This window comes from Lygodium microphyllum, unplaced genomic scaffold (genome assembly GCF_053477565.2).
Source record: "Lygodium microphyllum isolate KBCC unplaced genomic scaffold, Lygodium_microphyllum_v1.1.10 scaffold_39, whole genome shotgun sequence".
Classification (NCBI taxonomy): Eukaryota; Viridiplantae; Streptophyta; class Polypodiopsida; order Schizaeales; family Lygodiaceae; genus Lygodium; species Lygodium microphyllum.
The window spans coordinates 1197304-1215660 of record NW_028229522.1 but is presented as its reverse complement, the minus strand read 5'-3'; the positions used below and the strand labels follow the sequence as shown (position 1 = coordinate 1215660).

The 18357-nt window shown below is 40.9% G+C and overlaps 1 protein-coding gene across 1 annotated transcript; it reads right to left on the bottom strand.

Moving 5' to 3' along the window:
* Positions 1 to 235: 235 nt before the first annotated feature.
* On the bottom strand, positions 236 to 17656 carry LOC148009118 (lipoyl synthase 1, chloroplastic-like). The gene is made up of 8 exons (XM_087673793.1): positions 17526 to 17656; positions 17029 to 17357; positions 10449 to 10630; positions 10008 to 10098; positions 9714 to 9871; positions 1913 to 2084; positions 815 to 925; positions 236 to 731 (listed from the first exon to the last, which is right to left on the bottom strand). The coding sequence occupies exons 1-8, from the start codon at positions 17602 to 17604 to the stop codon at positions 651 to 653; spliced, it is 1203 nt and encodes a 400-aa protein (XP_087529919.1). The 5' UTR covers positions 17605 to 17656; the 3' UTR covers positions 236 to 650.
* Between the last annotated feature and the right edge of the window lie 701 nt (positions 17657 to 18357).

The window sequence follows — 18357 nt, the reverse complement described above, 5'->3', positions numbered from 1 at the left end:
AGGAACATGACTAAAATATGTTTCAAGAGAAAACAGCCCATCCCAATCACGGCACCAAAGGGATGGCGTGAGTACACTAGAGCCTTGTATGACTCACCGGGACAACCACATGTACCACACTGAACAGCCAATGTGCTTGTAGTAGAATGTGGAGCATTTAGCAGTTTCTTCTTGTAAACTCACGTTCAATTTTCAGACTTAAACATGTATGTATTACAACAGCAGACGAGTTTTTAGCTTCTTTGCATCTATTCTCAATCAAATTGACACATTTCAGTTCTCAGAATTGACTTACACAGCAAAGAACGTAATTTCTGTATGCATCCATGAGAGAACAGCTGTGTACATTGTGAGAAAAATAGCTCTCAAACTGAGAGGTTAAATGTGAGAAAAATAGCTTAAACTGAGAGGTATAACTGAATGGTCAGCAAACAATGGAGTATCATTGAATGTGTGGCTGCAAAATAGTGCTCATGAGGCATTGGAGTAAACAACTAATACAGATAAGGATCAGATGGGACTTCCATTAAACTTCAGAGACCTTCAAATATATCAAAGGCCACAGCAGATGCATGAGATGATCACTTCCGGTATTTACTAGCATGAGTACTCAACTCTTGACATGCAGGTTTCAGGTCTAGCACAAGACCTCACTTGGACACTTCAGCCAACCTTTGTTTGTGTATCATGCTTTCAATGTAGAACTCTCCAGCTCTATAAGAGGATCGAACCTTCCCAAGGAAGAAAAAAACAGCTTATAAAGAACTGAACACAAAAATAAACAAGAACCATCAAAGCTCTCATTTGAACTTACCAAAGGTCCGCTGGCCACATATCTAAAACCAATAGATTCTCCATACTCTTTCCAGTACTGAAATTTTTCAGGTGTAACATATTCTTTCACTGTCAAGTAAAGAGGTGATGGCTGCAGTTTTTTAAACAAGAGCATGTCAGACAACCAAAATTTTCTGAATAACTCTCAAAAACTTCCACAGCCATACATCTTAAGGATAATCATGTCCAAGTGTGAGCATTTCATTTAAAAAAGACGAATTACTCCATAAATAACCATTTTTACATAAAACAAGCATATGATTCTCAAAGTGATTAAACTCCCACCCTAAAGGAATAAATAAAAGTAATGATGGTTAAGAAATTGAACAGCCAAATATCAACTTATGGTTAAAAGCCTTCAATTTAAGTATGCAGTTACAGGTGGCCAGTTGAGAAGATGTAACTCTAATGTGACATCACAGTCAAGAGGTCCACATTAAGACGCCCAATGTAAAAGGAAGGCCTCTCAGTTTTCACAAAATGAATATCCAACTGGTCTTGCATTGTATTCATCTATCCCTTAGATATGTAGTGTGCCTGGTTCTTTACTTACCAAAAAAAGTGGTGTGGTTGAGCATTAGCATTGAAGATGAATTTTAAAAGCAGAACTAATTCCCCTTCTTAAACTCATCAGGTTAAAGAGTTGTCATTACATATTAAAAGGACCTTGTTGTTGGAAATTGTATACGTTCACACAATGGAGATAATCATATTTATGTCACTTGCGTAAGACAAAGAATGTAATCTGAAGGCGGAACTGAAGCATTTGCTGAGCTGAATAACTCTTAGGTTATGGATTAAGCACAAGTAATCAAGCGTAAAGCAAAACATGTCAATTCCAATCAGGGAGTACACTAACTGTCACCTTAGAGACTCACATGCATATACAGCAAGGTAATCAAGAGAACATAATAGCTTATGATTTGAAGCTAGGTTCTCTAGATATCATGATCATCTCTTATGTCAGATCAGCAAATAGAAGAGTACAAAATTTTGTAGACAATGGTGTAACTGATATCCCTCAATCCATCAATCCAAGAGTTAAGATACACAGAAGTGGTTTAAACTTGGAAGGTACCTGTAAATATTGTCCAAGAGTCAAAATATCAACATTGATGCTCCGCAAGTCTTCCATTGTTTGCTTTATTTCTTCATCAGATTCCCCCAAACCTAGCATGATTGATGATTTTGTGACCATGCCTTGCTTCACCATTTTTGCGTGCCTCAAGACCGACAAGCTTTGGTCATACCTGGTAGTAAAAATTCCCAATTAGTATAGTGTGATGGATACAAATGACAATCACTGTGAAACGACTTGATATGATACGAATAATGGAAAACTGGTTCAAGATTCATATCAGTCATCACTTCCTACATCTAATTTGCAAACATGTTCTGCAATCGAACATGCTATTAATTAAAATAATTTCTTATTTGTTGCTTTCATCACAATAAGCTCCAAAAACCTCTGCATAAGAGAAGAATACTGGACCCACTTCAATGCTTACCTCATAATTTGCAACCACAAAATGGCACTTAATGATCACAATACAGAGTACAAATACAAAATGAGAAACTGCACAGAGCAGATCTGTCGCAAACACCTTATCAATGGAATAGAAAGCAATCTTTGATTATAATCTTGGTGCCACAAACATCTGGTAACCAGTATCTCGAATAAATAGAAGTATCAACAAAAATTAAGGTCCAGGTTTATTTGACAGCATGTCAATCAGCATGAAGCCCCAGAATCTATGAAACATGTTCTTCTCTTCGTCAATGCATGCATACAAAAAGATTGAACTGCATGGGGCAGATCTGCTGCAGACATGCCAATTGCAAGATTTCATCAGATAATTCTAACTAGTTTCACAAGGCTGACAAAATGTTCTAACATTTACAGCTGCACATATCTAGCAAAACCATTGCTGAAATGGACAGAACTCTGCAGTTTAGAATGTTTGACAGTAAGAGCATATTACCAGTCACCTATTCTACTTAAGTGATACGTACTCAAACAGTCATAGGTAAATTAGGATACAACGTGAGCTACCAGTGGAAGGGGGTCTGAATGGGGAGATAAAGTAGGTCTAGGTAAATAATTTTGAAACAGAATTTGGTGCCTAGAACTTAGTGTTGCATTGACGATAATCCATTCCCTGGTGGAAGCATCTGTACAAAACACAAACTGCTTGGAAGCCATAAAACAGGACTGTCTTTAGTTAGTACCAATATCTAGGAAAGGGACTACAGAATAATGAAATCTGATTTGATAAGCTGCAGCCTCCATCCAATCATCAGTGATCACCCATCTTATTTAGAAGCACAAGTTCTCTTTTTTTCACAGGAATAGTGTGCACTGCTGAAAAGATTATTAATGATCCAAATGGTACCGTTCTCCTCTCTAATCTTTGGTAAACTTGTAATGCAAATCCATCACAATACCCACGGTTTTTTAGGGATGGGCAAAGGATGAGAGATTTTTCATGATCAAAAATTTCAGTTTCTAGCATGTGATACACTTTTAACACAAATGTCAATATCTTTCCTCATAGAAAGCCTAGTAACAGTACTGCTCAATCATTTGTTGCACTCAAGTTTCCTTGATGAGCAGCAAAACGCAGACTACCAGATTCAGCCATAACCTTTGGCCTCAGTTCCTACACCAAGCAAAGCATGTTTTGCCTCATCATGAAGCCTTCTTCTAGATTGAAAGGAACACCAATATCCCCGTTGTAAGCAATGCCAAATCTGAGAGAAATTCTCATTTGTAGGATACATGTCCTTCATCACATGCCCTATCAGTTGTACTTTTATCTCACTTATCATTATCAGTTTATTCATTCAGTTTGTGTACTTGCAAGATCTCTCTTTTTTCGTAATGAGTAGTTTATATTATATCAAATCACAGAAGGCATACAAAAGTTGGATTGCAAGTTGCATGGGAGTATACGGACATGAAGGGTTTTGATCTGCAAGTGTGTCAACATGGGATCAATCTGAAAGCTAATGCCAAACCAATTATGTAGAAAAGGTACCAAATAAACTCTAATTATGCCAAGCAAGTCAAGGAGGAAAATGATAAATTGCTATGAGTGGGTTTCATCAAACTAGTCAATGAAGTAACATGGCTATCGCCAATAGTTGTTGTTCTGAAGAAGAATAGAAAGATATGAGTTTGTGTTGATTACACAAGATTAAATGTAGCCACCATAACTGATCCATTTTCTCTTCCATTTACGAATTCTTTACTACATGATCTGGCAAGCCATGTAATTTACAGCTTTCTTGATGGTTTTTCAGGCTATAATCAGATAAGGATGCACCCGGATGAAATGGATACATTACTGAATGGGGAACTTTTGTTAGTACAATGATGAATTTTGGGTTGAGGAATGGTCCACCTAAATTTCAAGAAGCAATACGCGAAACCTTTGATCTGTATCTTACTACATTTATAAGGATGTTTATTGTGTTAGAATTTGCCAATTCTATAGGCAATGCCCAATGTTTTAGTTAGTTTTTTTGTAGTGTGAACACAACAATGTTAATAAGTTGTGTCACCACTTCTAGAGTTAGTTCTAGAGTTAAATTAACTCTAGTGGAGCTAGAGATAGATCTAACTTACTTAAGACCTATTGTACTTTCATTCTATCATTCTAGCACTACATCTTTTGAGTGTGGAATTGCTGCCCACTCTTGCCCATTGTCTTGTGTTCTCTCTCTCTCTCTCTCTCTCTCTCTCTCTCATCCCAACATTTGGTATCGAGCTAGACATGTAGGTTATGTCTCTCCGCTGCTCAGCCAATGCCACCCATGCAAAGTCCACTCAATCGACAGAGAAAGAGAAGCTATTGTTTTGGAGGGAGGAGCTTTGAAATTTCTGGAAGAAATTTGGGGCTTTTGCCCTGCATGCACTCCAAGGCAGGAAATAAGTGGTATAATGGCATTTAATTACTGCTATAGTCAAACTAAGCAGAAATTTTTGGAATATTTCAGTAGCTTTTGGTGAGAATCTGCATTAAGTTGCTATAATTTGTACTCAAGGGCACACATTTCGAGACAAGTGTGGTACAGCAGTCTACAACTGTGCATTGCTGTTATTTCTTAACAGAGTGCTGATTTGGGCGACATTGTGCAAAGTTTGGTATTTGTTTCTTAATCCCATGGGGCTTTTTGATACTCTCAGGAGCACACACTATACTTCAACACTGAAGTATTTGGCTACAGATTTTTTGTTCATTACTAACAACATGGCACATCAAGAAAATAATGATCAAAGCAACATTCTTGGTGTCCTCACTCAGAAGGACAAACTTGATGGCTCCAACTACCCGTTGTGGAGTTTTATGGTATGCAACCTTCTTGTTGCAAAGGACTTGTGGGACTATGTTACATATAGCTTGCAACAACCAAGAGATCTCGCACCTCAAACAGCTCAGTGTCACGCTCGAGGACAGGTTGCTGTCGCTATTGCCCCTTCTTCCAATCCTACAAAGAATTAGAGAAAATGGGATTCGAAGGATGCTCAAGCACTTTCTTTGATAGCATTGTCAGTAAAAAGGGTCATCATTCCACACATTTGGTCTTGCAAGACCTAAAAATCAACATGGGACATACTTGAGTATATGCTTGTAGCCCACGATGATACCAAGATCTCCTATCTTCACAGAGAGTTAGCGAATGTAAACATGGATAAGCATGATAACATGATGGATCACCTTACTCATATACAAGATTTGCATGAGCAGCTGCTCAATGTTGATGAGATTATTCAGGATGCTAATTTGGTGAATATCACACTAAACTCTTCTAGAGTCATATCTAGATTTCAAAGCCTCTTTGATCTTGTCATAGACAAGAAAAGGGGCAACAGCCTCTTACATTTGTGGAGTTGGAAGGCCTCTTGTTGCAAGAGGAGCAAACTTGAAAAAATGTTGCATTGCATTCAGGTGATGTGGCTATGCTTTCCAAGTTTAAAGGCAAGGGTAAAGCTAGGCAAAATTGAATGGTGTACAAGGTGTTAGACTCGCGGACAGGGCACAACTGGCTGCCCTAGCGACAAGCAAGGGTAGCAAGTGCAAGCAACAGTTGCACTGTAGAGCAGGCGGCACTACAAGTGGCACAAACGGAGCTAGGGGCAACAACTAGCGCTACGTAGAACAAGTTGACGTCAACAGCTTCTAGGCTGACTGGTCGGATGCACTACAAGGTGGCACTGCAAGGGGGTGTTAGAATTTGCTAATTCTATGGGCGATGCCCAATGTTTTAGTTAGTTGTTTTGTAGTATAAACACAACTACATTAATAAGTTGTGTCACCACTTTTAGACGTAGTTCTAGAGTTAAATTAACTCTAGTTGAGTTAGAGATAGGTCTAACTTACTTAAGACCTATTATACTTTCATTCTATTATTCTAGCACTTGCACTTTTGAGTGTGGAACTGCTGCTCACTCTTGCTCATTGTCTTGTATTCACACACACACACACACTCTCTCTCTCTCTCTCTCTCTCTCTCTCTCCATTTTCAACATATTGATGATTTATATATTTTTGGGAAGAAAGTGAATCATCTACAACATTTCCAATTATGCTTTGAAAGATGCCATAAGTTCACAATGTCTTTAAACCCTTTTAAATTTGTATTTACTGCTAAGAGGAGAGTTTTACTAGGTCATATCATATCACAAGAAGGAATGGCTATTAATCCTAGAAAGATTCGATCAGTGCAAAAGGTTGTTACTCTTGCAACAGTGCAAGAGGTTATGTGGTTTGTGGGTCAAGTTAAGAGGCACAGTAGGTATCTTCGATGCTTAGGCACATATTTATTCTCCTCTCACTTTGCTTACTAAGAAGGGTGTTCAATTCATATGGAGGGATGATCAAGAGAAAGCATTCAAGGTGTTATAAAGAAGATACTAGTTGTAGCTCCAATCTTACAACCCACAATGGGATCTTCCCTTTCATGTGTTTGTAGATGCTTCCAACATTGCGGTTGGGGCGATCCTGATGCAAGAGAGAATTATGGGTTGGTTTAGACATGTTTATTATGCTAGTATAAGGCTGACCATAGCAAAAAAGAACTATACTGTAGCACAAAGAGAGGCTTTGGGTATAATTTTTGCATTACAAAAATTCTGTCACTATTTATTGGGTAATCCAATGGTGTTCCTTGTTGATCACCAAGCTTTGTTGTATTTAATTAACAAGCCAAAGTTGACAAGAAGGTTAGCCCATTGGATACTCCTGTTACAAGAGTTTTACTATAAAATTGTACATACTCCGAGCAAAGACCATGCAATAGCAGATTTTTTAAGCAGACTTAAATCAGCAAATCCTATGCAAGGAGTCAATGATCAACTGTCTAATGGTAATCAAATCCCCGCAAGATGTAATATGTCTAGAAGCACCACTGTCAAAGAACCAAGTGCTAGCATCCTTAATAGAGCTAAATAATCTATCAACCTAAAAAGATTCATAATTGTAAGTGTAGAATTAATAGTCACGGTATACAACAAAAGATGTAGACTTAGTGGCAATAGAAGATACATCAGAAACAAAAATCCCTAACTCTTCTTCTTCTCCTTCGCTATGCGCTTTCCACATTATATGATGTAATGACCTGGCTTCTTGAAATAGTGGCACTTGCCCTTCTTGGCTTGCATGCCCCCCTACTGTTGCTTTGTGAATTACTTGAAGTTCTAGAACTCTGCAAAGTATTTTTAGACTAGCTGCCCTTGCCCTTCTACCTTGCCATAAAAGCCTGTTCAAAGGCCATTGCATCCACCCCATTGTTTTTTCTTGTTTGCTCTTCTTCTAAGAACAAACTAACCAACTAAAGGAAAGTAAGCGGCTGCAAAAAAATCCTCATGGTGAGATTTAAGGCTGTATGAAAGGCCAAATAAGAGGGCAACAATGAATTCAAGGTAGTAGAGATCAACTATGCATCCCAATAATACTCAATTACAATCATTAGCTGCTCACGCAAGTCCGTAATTTTGTTAAAATGATCCTGCACCTTCATCCATCTTCACATTCTCAAGCCCTTTCTTCAAGAAAGAGATGTGTGTCTCATTTTTTCCAACAAACATTTGCTCAAGTGTCAACCATGCTTCTCGTGAAGAAGCTGCAGATCATATATGTAGGATAATAGACCGATAAACTCCAATGCAACCAATGACAATGCTTGAGCATCCCATGTATCCCAAGCCTTTTGTGTTGCTAATCTCTGGGGAAGTGGCTGAGAGCTGACCTTTGACCATGTCTTTCTGGAGAAGGTCTTGCAGGAGCCACAACTGCAAGCTGAACTTCTTCACCACTGACACAATCCCAAAGATTCTTTGCAATCAGCGTATTTTTCATCATAAAAGACCATAGAGAATAGTTGTTGCCATCCAAACTATCCTCCTTGGATACATATGTGAATACATCACCTTGTCCCTAATTGGCCATGATAGATGTCACTGTTCAAAGAGCACAAGAGCAAGACTTCAAGCTAGACCAACCTGGAAATCTGAGAATTTCCAGAAATTACAACAAGCACCCTGCTGTAATTAGCAAATCCGATCACGTCTGTCAAAATTGTCCAATGTACACACTGTCCAAAGCACAAACAGTACTCAGCAGCACAAAAAATGCAAAAGCCCCAATATTTGTTGTCCAAAATGCACAAATTCAGTCTATTGCAGACTGACACTAATGTACATTTGCCAATGTCTAAGCTAAACCAAAAAACCCCAAATTCTGGCCCGAAATTCAAGAAATCTCTGCAATTAATGTGTCCCAGACACATGCAAAAGCAGAGATAGGCTGCCCAAGCAAAAGCCCCTTTCTGAAGATCAAATCCGAATAAAAAATTGATAAATTTCTCTTTTTGCCTCTGATATTGACTGAGCAGAGCTAGACCAGGGTGCTATTGGCACAAGAGGCGGACCTATGGGGGCGGCACAATTGCACGACCAGGTAGGCAGACCTGGCCGGCTGCTGGAGCAGGTCGCAGGCAGCTGGAGGCTGGGGTGGTGCTGTCAGACTGGTGGCGTCCAGGCACAAGGAGCACAGGCACTGCAGGTGGCACTAGGCAGCTCAGCTAGCAGCTCTGACCATGCAGGCAGCTAGGACAGCAGGCGTCAGCACTGGCAGTGAAGGCAGCGGCATAGAACAGGAGCGCAGGTGGACGAGCTGAAGGCTCTGCAGGTGTCGGACAGGGCAGAGGCAGGTGGAGGTGGCGGCTCAAATGGTGGTGACCAAGAGCTCAGCTGAGCTGCAGCTCAGCTCTGATACCAAATGTGAGGACAGAGATCAAAGCTCAGCTGAGAGTATAGTTGACAGTGAAGAGAGTGTGAGAATGAAGACACGACTCCCAATGCAAAATTGCAAAAGAGTGTAATGTGCAAGTACAAAGTATGACCCTTAAACCTTAGGGTTGTTAATGTGTGTTCACACCCAAAAGATATAAAACACGATAAGTGCCCAAACTGTGTAACATAAGCACATAGAATAAAGGAGAATAAAACGGGGGGAAAAAAGCTCTTGTAAAGAAAGTAAAAAGTGCCCCAGTGTCCTACCAAGGATCACTAACACTCCTTTGTAAGCGTAGGCATGAGTCAAACCCAACAGCACTCTTGTACATTCGTCTCAATTCAGCATTGCACAATGATTGTTCTTCCCTCCATTCTTTTTTACTGAGTGTTTTCCTCAATTATGGAATGGTTGAGAGACAAAGAGTGTGTGCATGAGTGTGTAAACCTCTGATATTTTTCCTTCTGACAAATCATCTGAAACAAATGCTAAGAGCAACTTGATCATACTCAATCTGCAAAGCTTTTGAAACAAACCATGTTAAAACTTAAATTCATAACAGATGTTTTATAGAGCACTTACCCCGCTCTTCTATCTCTAACAATTCTTTGAAGCCTTCGCACAGTCTCCACATTATGAGCAAAGACATCCAATCCAGATTGAACTACTGTAGAGACAGCATTCAGATCCCCTCTAAAGTCAGATGTTAAGCATTCCACTAGAATTTCAGGCTTGAGTTCCTAGATACAAGCCAAAGAAACCAAATCAATATAGTTCTCAAAGTGTTGCTAAAACAATGGGTTCAGAAGTATCAAAATACTTGGAAATTGCACAAAACGCAGTGAAATTGAGGTTCTAAAACCTATCAGATATCACCTTTAGAGTCCTCACAGTGCGGGCAAAATGTTCACTTCCTCCATCCACTAGATCATCTCTATCCACACTGGTAAGCACGATGTAACCCACCCTGAATGACAAGCAAAAATCTGAACAAAGCTTTTGAAAACCTGTATCAAATATTATGACTATGTTGCGCCACTAGGCTCTATGCCAGCATTTAGAACTAGAAGTGGAATGGCAATGGCACAAAAAAAGATCAACAATATTAGCACCTATTAATAACATTACACAGAAAGAAGCACCTTACTTGGCCATTTGATAATCACAAAATGGTGCCCAGCCATCTAACCAAATGAAAATCAAAATCTTAACATATACTAAGGCTATGCATATTATAGCAACAAATGAGAACAAAAGAACTATAAGGAAAATCCATCCAATATAACAGTTTACAAAGAGCCACTAAATGTTTCTTACCCCCAGCTAGCTATTGCTTTTGCAGTATTTTCAGGTTCCAAAGGATCTGGGGCAGCAGGTGTATTGCTTGTTTTGACTGCACAAAAACGGCAACCACGTGTGCATGTATCACCAAGAAGCATGATTGTAGCAGTTCCAATACCACTTCCTTCACCTCCACCACCACCACCACCATTCCAGCACTGTCTAACATAATATTAATGCCAACACAAATGTCAAATTAGTTAACAGGCCAGCATGTCAGTCCTCAATTGAACACTTCAGAGAGCCAAATAATGGAGAAACAGAGATTTATGATTAAATACAACAAAAACCAAATGTTTGATCCTTTTTCACTGACATATAAGTTAGAACAGAGTCTCAACTATCCAGTCATTATCAGTTATTTAATACCCTAGAATTAGTAGCGTGGCATGGGGTCCACAGCTTTTTTCTGCACCTTCCAAGAGGAGAAGGTGGACTCCCTTCCCCCAATCTCCAAGAGATCTTCAGCTCAGGGCAGATGCCTGAGAGCCTATAAGCTGGTTTGATGTGTCTCCTCCCCGAATTGGGGGGATGGGCAAGAACTTAGCCAGTGGAGCCCATCACTCTTTTAACCAATGGCCTATAAGGCCCTAGCAAAGATGATTAAAAGCAGGCTAATCCCTTTATCGCCACATCTAATACACACGCAACAGCACATTGACAGGTTTTGTTCAGGATCAAACCATCCAAAACATCTTTACGTCCTTTGAGGCTACATAGAGGGCCCGACACAATGATTATAAGCTCAAAGAAGATTCCCAGAAGGCACCATCCCCCAACTAGGCTTTTCTCAACATTGGATCGTTAATCAATTAATGTTCAAGCACTCTTCAGATCAACTAGCAATAGGGTGATTATTGGTGGATGGTCATGTAAACAAAAATGTAGAGGAATGGTTAACAAGATAAAGGGGGAGAGGGTGTGGAGAAACCACTTTTTCAGTTTACACACTTCATTTAGAGTTTTGCACTGGCAGCTCCAAAAAGGGCTGATGTCCACATTGTGGCCACTTTTTCAGTGGGTGCCCACACAATGGTCCACCACCCTAGACAGCTTATGCCTATAAATAGGTAGTCCATTCATTCATTCACCACCCTCTTCGGTCACCAACACCACTTCATTCATTCTTCACCCCTCTCTTCCATCATTCCAACATCCTTCTCTCTCCTTGCCACTGCTTCTAACTTCCCTATCGGAGGACATTGCAGTTCATGGGTACCTTTCACCTTCCATTCATCCCTACTGCGGCATTCTACTACGGCGTTTTACTGCAGTGTTCTACTGCTGAGTTTTACTACGGTGTTTTACTATGACATTCTACTGCAGCGTTCCACTACGACATTTCACTGTGGTGTTCTAGTGCTGCGTTTTGCAGCCTAGTCCTCTTCTTGGCATCCAAGGACTGTGCTTCGCTCCCTCCACAACTAGTGATCATCTTCTACATCTCTGACGGCATCAAAGGATTGTGGTTCACTCCCTCAATAGCTGTCCTTCACCTTCCAGTGATTACTTCAATAGCCCACTACCCAAAGGATTGTGTTTCACTCCTTTCACTTGGCAGATTCCCACATGTGCTTTTGCATGATTCAAAAAGGACAATGCAATCATCTTTTGAGTTTCGGCTCCGCTGTATCAGCTTTTCTTCTCATAGGTGATTCAATGTATCATCATGTTCCTGTGTTTCAGAGTTTCTTTTCTCTCTCAATGTTTGTCGTACACACTGTGCTTCTCCCCACAAACCCTACTACCTCTCTAATCTCTTTGTCATTTTCTTGACATGATATCAAAGCCAGAGGTGCTCATCAGTGAGCCACGAAGATCCTCCGCATCAAAGAAGGCAAAGATAGGTTGCAGATTCGACATCATCCATTGATTTCCCCCTTCATTTATGCTACATCACAAGAGACAGAGATACCCTTCTCTTCCTCACCACCGCCGCAATGCGCTACAGAGATTGCTTCTACTTCTAGGGTTTCACGAATGCCATCTCAACAATCCATGGTTCTGTAATCAGCTCCCCAAAGAGACAATGATTGTTGGATACCGTCCCCTCAACAATTCCTTCATGGGACAGTGGCTATTCGACACCTTCCATTACTTCAGCTCCACAGTCCCTCCATTAAGAGATAGTGATTGTCGCCCACCCTTGGCTCTGCCTAAGCCTAACCTTTCTCCACCCTCGACTACTCAAGTTGGAGAGGCCACCTCTAGGAGTTCTTTGCAATCTTCGATACCCCAGATACCTTCTTCAGCACGACCGGTGATATTTCCCTTGTCATTCGATGATTCATAGTCCATGATCCATGAGTTTTTAGATTCCCTATCTCTCGCAAAGGGGGATGTACTCTACTTGCCCTCAAAGGGGGCTCCTATTTCTTCTTCAACTTCAGAGGGGACCCCTTGCATCTCCACCCTCAAGAGGGGCACCTACTCATCATGAAGTTCGTCACCCACCATTTACTCTTTTGGGATGGCTATCTTCGTGCAATCATTTCTCCTACTAATATCCAGGATCTTCAAAAACCACCTAGATCGAGGCCTTGGAGATTCAACCGCGACTTGATGACAAGACCTTCAAATTCCTTCCATCATGAGGTAACTAAGCCAGTGGCTTCTCTCGCATGGTGGCGTCGCGTTCTACAGTTCATCCCGTCTACTGTTCCTTACTACCGGTTACCTTTCAAATGGAAATCTTGGATCTCTGAGATCCTCTACATCTTCATCATATCTCTGTTTGCTCCTCTTTCTTCATCACTTTTTGGGCTTGAAAGGGGGTGTTGAGAAACCACTTCTTCAGTTTACACAATTCATTTAGAGTTTCGCACTGACAGCCCCAAAAAGGACTAGTGTCCACATTTTGGCCACTTTTTCAATGGGCGCCCACACAATGGTGCAAGACCCTAGACAACTTATGCTTAAAAATAAACAATCAATTCATTCATTCACCACCCCCCTCAATCACCAACACCACTTCAGTTATTCTTCACCCCTCTTCTTCCATCATTCCAACATCCTTCTCTGTCCTTGCCACTATTACTCACACTCCTATCGTAGTACATAGATTCCATATCCCAAGCACCTCTTTTCTTCTAAATTCTTTGTGCAGTGTTCTTTTGTAGTATTTCTCTTCTCTCTTTCCTCTTGTGTTATGCAGTCTATTACAGCAAATTCCTACACTTCCATTGCTGCACCCACTTCCGATATGGTGTCAGACGTCCATGTTAGGTCTTGTGTTTCTCATTTCTTCTGCTGCATTTTCATCTCTGCTGCTATTCAGACCTGTCTTGACTGCCATGACTGCTGATTCAGCCCGGGCAACCCTTTGCAGATTTTCAGCCATACAGCCCCAGAATCCTGTATTTTGCTGCTCTCGTCCGCTGCAGGCTGGGACGGCTGCTTTTAATGCTGGTACTGCCTGCATTTTCCTGTCTACTTTCTGCAAGGCACGAAGTAACCTCTTTTCTCAGGTTTTGCTCAACCTGCATTTTCATGAGCCGACCCTGTATTTTCTGCCATGTATTGTATGCATAGGCTGGGCAACTATGTTTTCAGGTGTTTTCTCCTATATATAGACTGTGATTGATCCACTTTTGCAACAATCATCTTGTTTTCTGACCAGCTTGTCTATGATACACTGCTCAACTTTAGAGAGGGTTCTTGTACATCCAGTTGTGTTATTTTCACTACACTCTAGTTATTGTTAATCCTTTCTTTATGTGCTTTCTTTATTGTTTGAACTCATGGAACTTGTGAGTCTGCCTTCTTGGGAAAAATCTATCCCTCATGATCCCTTTCCTCCGTTCATCTTCTCAGTGTCGACCCTATCATGGCTCCTACAAGCTCTTTTACCAATGCTCAACATGCAAACATTGTTTACTCATCTCATGGCTCCTACAGGCTCTTCTACTTATGCTCAAGATGCAAACATTGTTTACTCATCTACGAGTGTTAAGTTCGAGACTTGTGTTCATATTCAGGTTTTGGTGAGGATTGCTATCTCTTAGTGTTCCAGATGTTTCGATTTCAGAGGGGTTGACCTACAGAAGAAGAAGAAGAAAAAGTTTTAGTGCTCTTATTGTGGCAAGAGGGGACATCTTCGGACTGCAAGACATTAGCAGCTTTGCAATAGGAGAATCAAACCAAGACGAAGGGTGACAGCTCTATCAACAAGTCCTCATCCTCTACAAGTCCAAGTTCAAGCTCTAGCCATGCGGCCCCGATGATAGCTGTAAGGGCCTCCTTTCAAGCTCATTAGTACAGGTGATGCGCATCACCTATCATAACTCTCCGATGTCAGAGGAGAAGTGTGAGGGTGGTGAGGTAGGACAATCAAGCCTCATCTATACTTCTATACAAGTGCACAAGATCCAAAGAGGGGTTTCCTTACGCATCGACCAAAGTCTATCAATTTGAAATCTTGCAAGTAGGATCGACATCCAAGTTCACGATGAGCTTTTGACAAAGAGCAAGATTTGCTCCTAATATGAGTTCACATGAGGGGACACTTTGGCAATCTAGCCAAAGGAGGGGAATCCATGGTCATTTATGCATTGCGGCATTGGTGATAAGACAGTCACATATGCTTTTGAGCTAAAGATTCATAAGCTTCTATTAAGCAGCCCCAAAACTCATTAATTAATGAATTTAACCTTTTATTTAAAAATAAATGCGGCCCTAGAGAGCTTCAATGTCCTACATGCCAACCCTAATTTGGAAGGCCCCAAACTTTCTATAAATAGATAGGCTGCCCTCCCATTCAGCAATCTCGTTTTTGCAAATTACAAGTGCTGAAGCTTTGTTGTCCACACCCTATTCACAGAGGATGTCTCAATCGGAGCTATCCAAGACTGTTGTCTACCCATTGGTTATGATATAGGTATGATACCCAAAGTTTATAAGCATGGTTGAAGTTATGGTATGACTATCCTACTCTCACTACTACAATAAGTAGGGTGCCAAATGCCCTAGTCAAGGAGCCTAGTCTTTCATTTGAGGACCAACAACATTGGAATTCATAGCCACATTGTCTATGAGTAAATCAAGTTGGTGACCCTCCAATTTGAATACATTGATTTGAGAGATAATTAACATAGCAAATAGTTTCGGCATAGCGTTACCTCTCAATAGCCTTAGGGATCTTTTTTTCACTACCTTGGAGATCTTTTACACCACATTAGTTGGACCATCATGATTGTATTTTTCTTTAGTTGAGAGGGGGACTATCATTTTACCCCTTGCTCTATTGTAAATACATCCTTGTTGTTCCCCGACATGTCACTAAAAACAAGAGAGTTGAGATTGTTCATATCTAACTCCATATCAAGTCAAAGTGCATGTAGTTCAGCCCAAGTATTTTTATGCTTTCCTTGTCATCTATCTTCAAGCATTTTAGGTTAGCAATTTCAAGTTAGACCGATTTCACACTTAATGCCTATATGTAGGCAAAGCCCACACAATTGTACTTTAACTTTCATTTTACTCTAGAGCAAGAGGAGCCAATGTTGGTGGATAAATGCCCTTCATGTGTCCCTCATTTTGAAAGGAGGCGTTCCTTTTTTCCCCCCTTTTGCTAAAACAAGTCATCCTTCAATAGATCACCAGAAAGCAAACATAGCTATCCTAGAAAGTTTCAAGTAGCAACATGATGGTCTCTTGATAAGAATTTGCCAAGAACACTACCTTTTCTTCAAGCATACAACAAAGCTATGCATCTTAGGACAACTGACAATTATAGTGGACAAGAATGTGACCCGCATGCCTTCACCAAATGAACCTGTCGATCATTTGTAGCATACATGGCAAGTAGGTTTTCCAAGGACCGGGCGGGGGGGAGAGGGGTGGGATGTGTGTGGGTGGGAACTTTTAGAGGCCCTCAAAAGGACTTGAAGGTCAATCTCAAGATAGGCCCCATAAGTGGCTATAGTCAGTCCTGAACTCATGGCAGCATTGTGACAACACAGGAATCAATTCTAGATGTGAAAATGCTACTCTAGTATTAATAGAAGTCCAAGGTGAAGCCTCGTTAGCTCTAATTGAAGTCCAAGGTGAAGCCTCGTTAGCTCTAGGACTGTTTAGTCCTAGTAATCAGTTCAATTTGCAGGCCCCTTACCCTATGAATTAGGACATACCATATATCCAAACGCCATAATTTGGCAATCATGAACAAAATATTATGAGAATCCAAATTCAAGAAGTCAATTTCCCTACGTTTCTATTTAATTTTTCTGACAATATCCTAAACTCCGATGTCTCAAAAGTCGTGAGGCACCTTGTGCACGGTTGTAAAATAGTCCTTTATGTTTGATCTAACATGCAAACTACACAAAACCACAGGTCTACAACTGCAACTATCAAACTTTTTGTTAAAGAAAGGCCACTTGTGGTAGAGAACGAGAGTTCTGAAATACAAACTCCGTACGGTCAGTACATCAAAATACAATTCGAACACAATATAGTCAGACATGCGAACAGATAAAATCAAACACTTGGTTGAAAACCACATCTACATTCAGTCTGCACCTCACAACTGCAGGGAGATTTTGTATAAGAGGATTACCTCTCCGATATTCGGACATTGAGCTTCTTCGCAGACGGTATTAAGCTTCAGAGTGGACAAGGACTCCTTGAGCTCTGAATATCTCTCTCCTTGAGGTGCCTTTTGTCTGAGCCAACCAGGCTTCTTGACGGAGGGATCACGCCCTGTGTAGGGCCCCATGCCACCGGGATATGCATTTTTAGGCTTGGCCTGGGACTCGAAGAGGCTGGTATGCGTCTGCACGGCTGGATGGAGCTCCTCGCGTCCCGGGGCTGGGCTACAGGAGCAGGCGATGGGATGCGATCTGCATGGCCTGTGGGAAGAAGAGGAGGCCTTGATGTCACGGCGTCCTTGTACAAATGCAGTGGGATGGAGAGGGGGGACGATAGAAGCCATTCGGAATTCTCTCTCTCTCTCTCTCTCTCTCTCTCTCTCTCTCTCTCTCTCTCTCAAGCTCGATCCTCCCTCCTGATCAAGACGATAATGGTTCTTTGAGACAGCGGCAAAAAAGGTTTTACCTGTGAGCATGGAAATTGATGTCGATGCATGGCCGGAGCTTGTAGGTGGGGCGGGTGGGACTACCGAAGTGATACACATCGTTCCAAGACCAAACAATGTTGAAACTTGAAAACGCTATGTTGACTCTACCAAAACGCAGGGAATGTCCAATAAATTACTATATGTATACATACCTACATATATATCCATTTCACAACTAAAAACTTTGTAAATTGTAACGTTTTGAAACTTTATTAGCAGTATTAAAAGAGATCGTATTATGATTTGGAGCTAAATGATGGCCTCATGGCCTTAATTGTCCTTGTATGTATTATCATCATGTAACGACTACACCTCCCATACAACTTGCTACATGGCCAAAGCTCCATAGATGTGGCCACATTGTTTAATACTATACTTAAAACAAAAGATGTAATGGGTCAAATCTAATATGATAGGAAGGGCTTCTTTGAGGTGGTTTTTCACAATAGAGAAGGTGTTGGATCGGGGGTATTTATTTGTGTATATTTATGCTCTTACAACTAGTTTGGTAGGGATAATGCCAAGCGGCAATGCCAGGTGTGGGTGGACATACCGACCTACATGCGTATTTTTGGAACTTATTACCCAATATTGCAAAGGGCAAAGCAAGGCTCTCTACCAATCCATTCAAGAATCATCTCTACCTGGTTTGGGACACAAATGAGTCCATTTCTAAACATTTGGATGCCCATATTCCCTATGTGGGCTACCTTAAGCTCAAACTTGTGTGGAGCAAGTTTGCAAGCACTTATCATAGTTGTGGCTTTTGGGGCCACTATTAAAGGGATTGCCCCACTACACAAGAAGAAG

What these genes read in the sequence shown, in the direction of transcription:
- LOC148009118 (XM_087673793.1), bottom strand. Translation starts at nt 17,604, where the DNA reads ATGTGTATCACTTCGGTAGTCCCACCCGCCCCACCTACAAGCTCCGGC. An exon ending in GCACTGTGAGGACTCTAAAG is followed by an intron (nt 9,872 to 10,007) that starts GTGATATCTGAT and finishes GCTTGTATCTAG; the next exon opens with GAACTCAAGCCTGAAATTCT. An exon ending in GTTAGAGATAGAAGAGCGGG is followed by an intron (nt 2,085 to 9,713) that starts GTAAGTGCTCTA and finishes TTTTACTACCAG; the next exon opens with GTATGACCAAAGCTTGTCGG.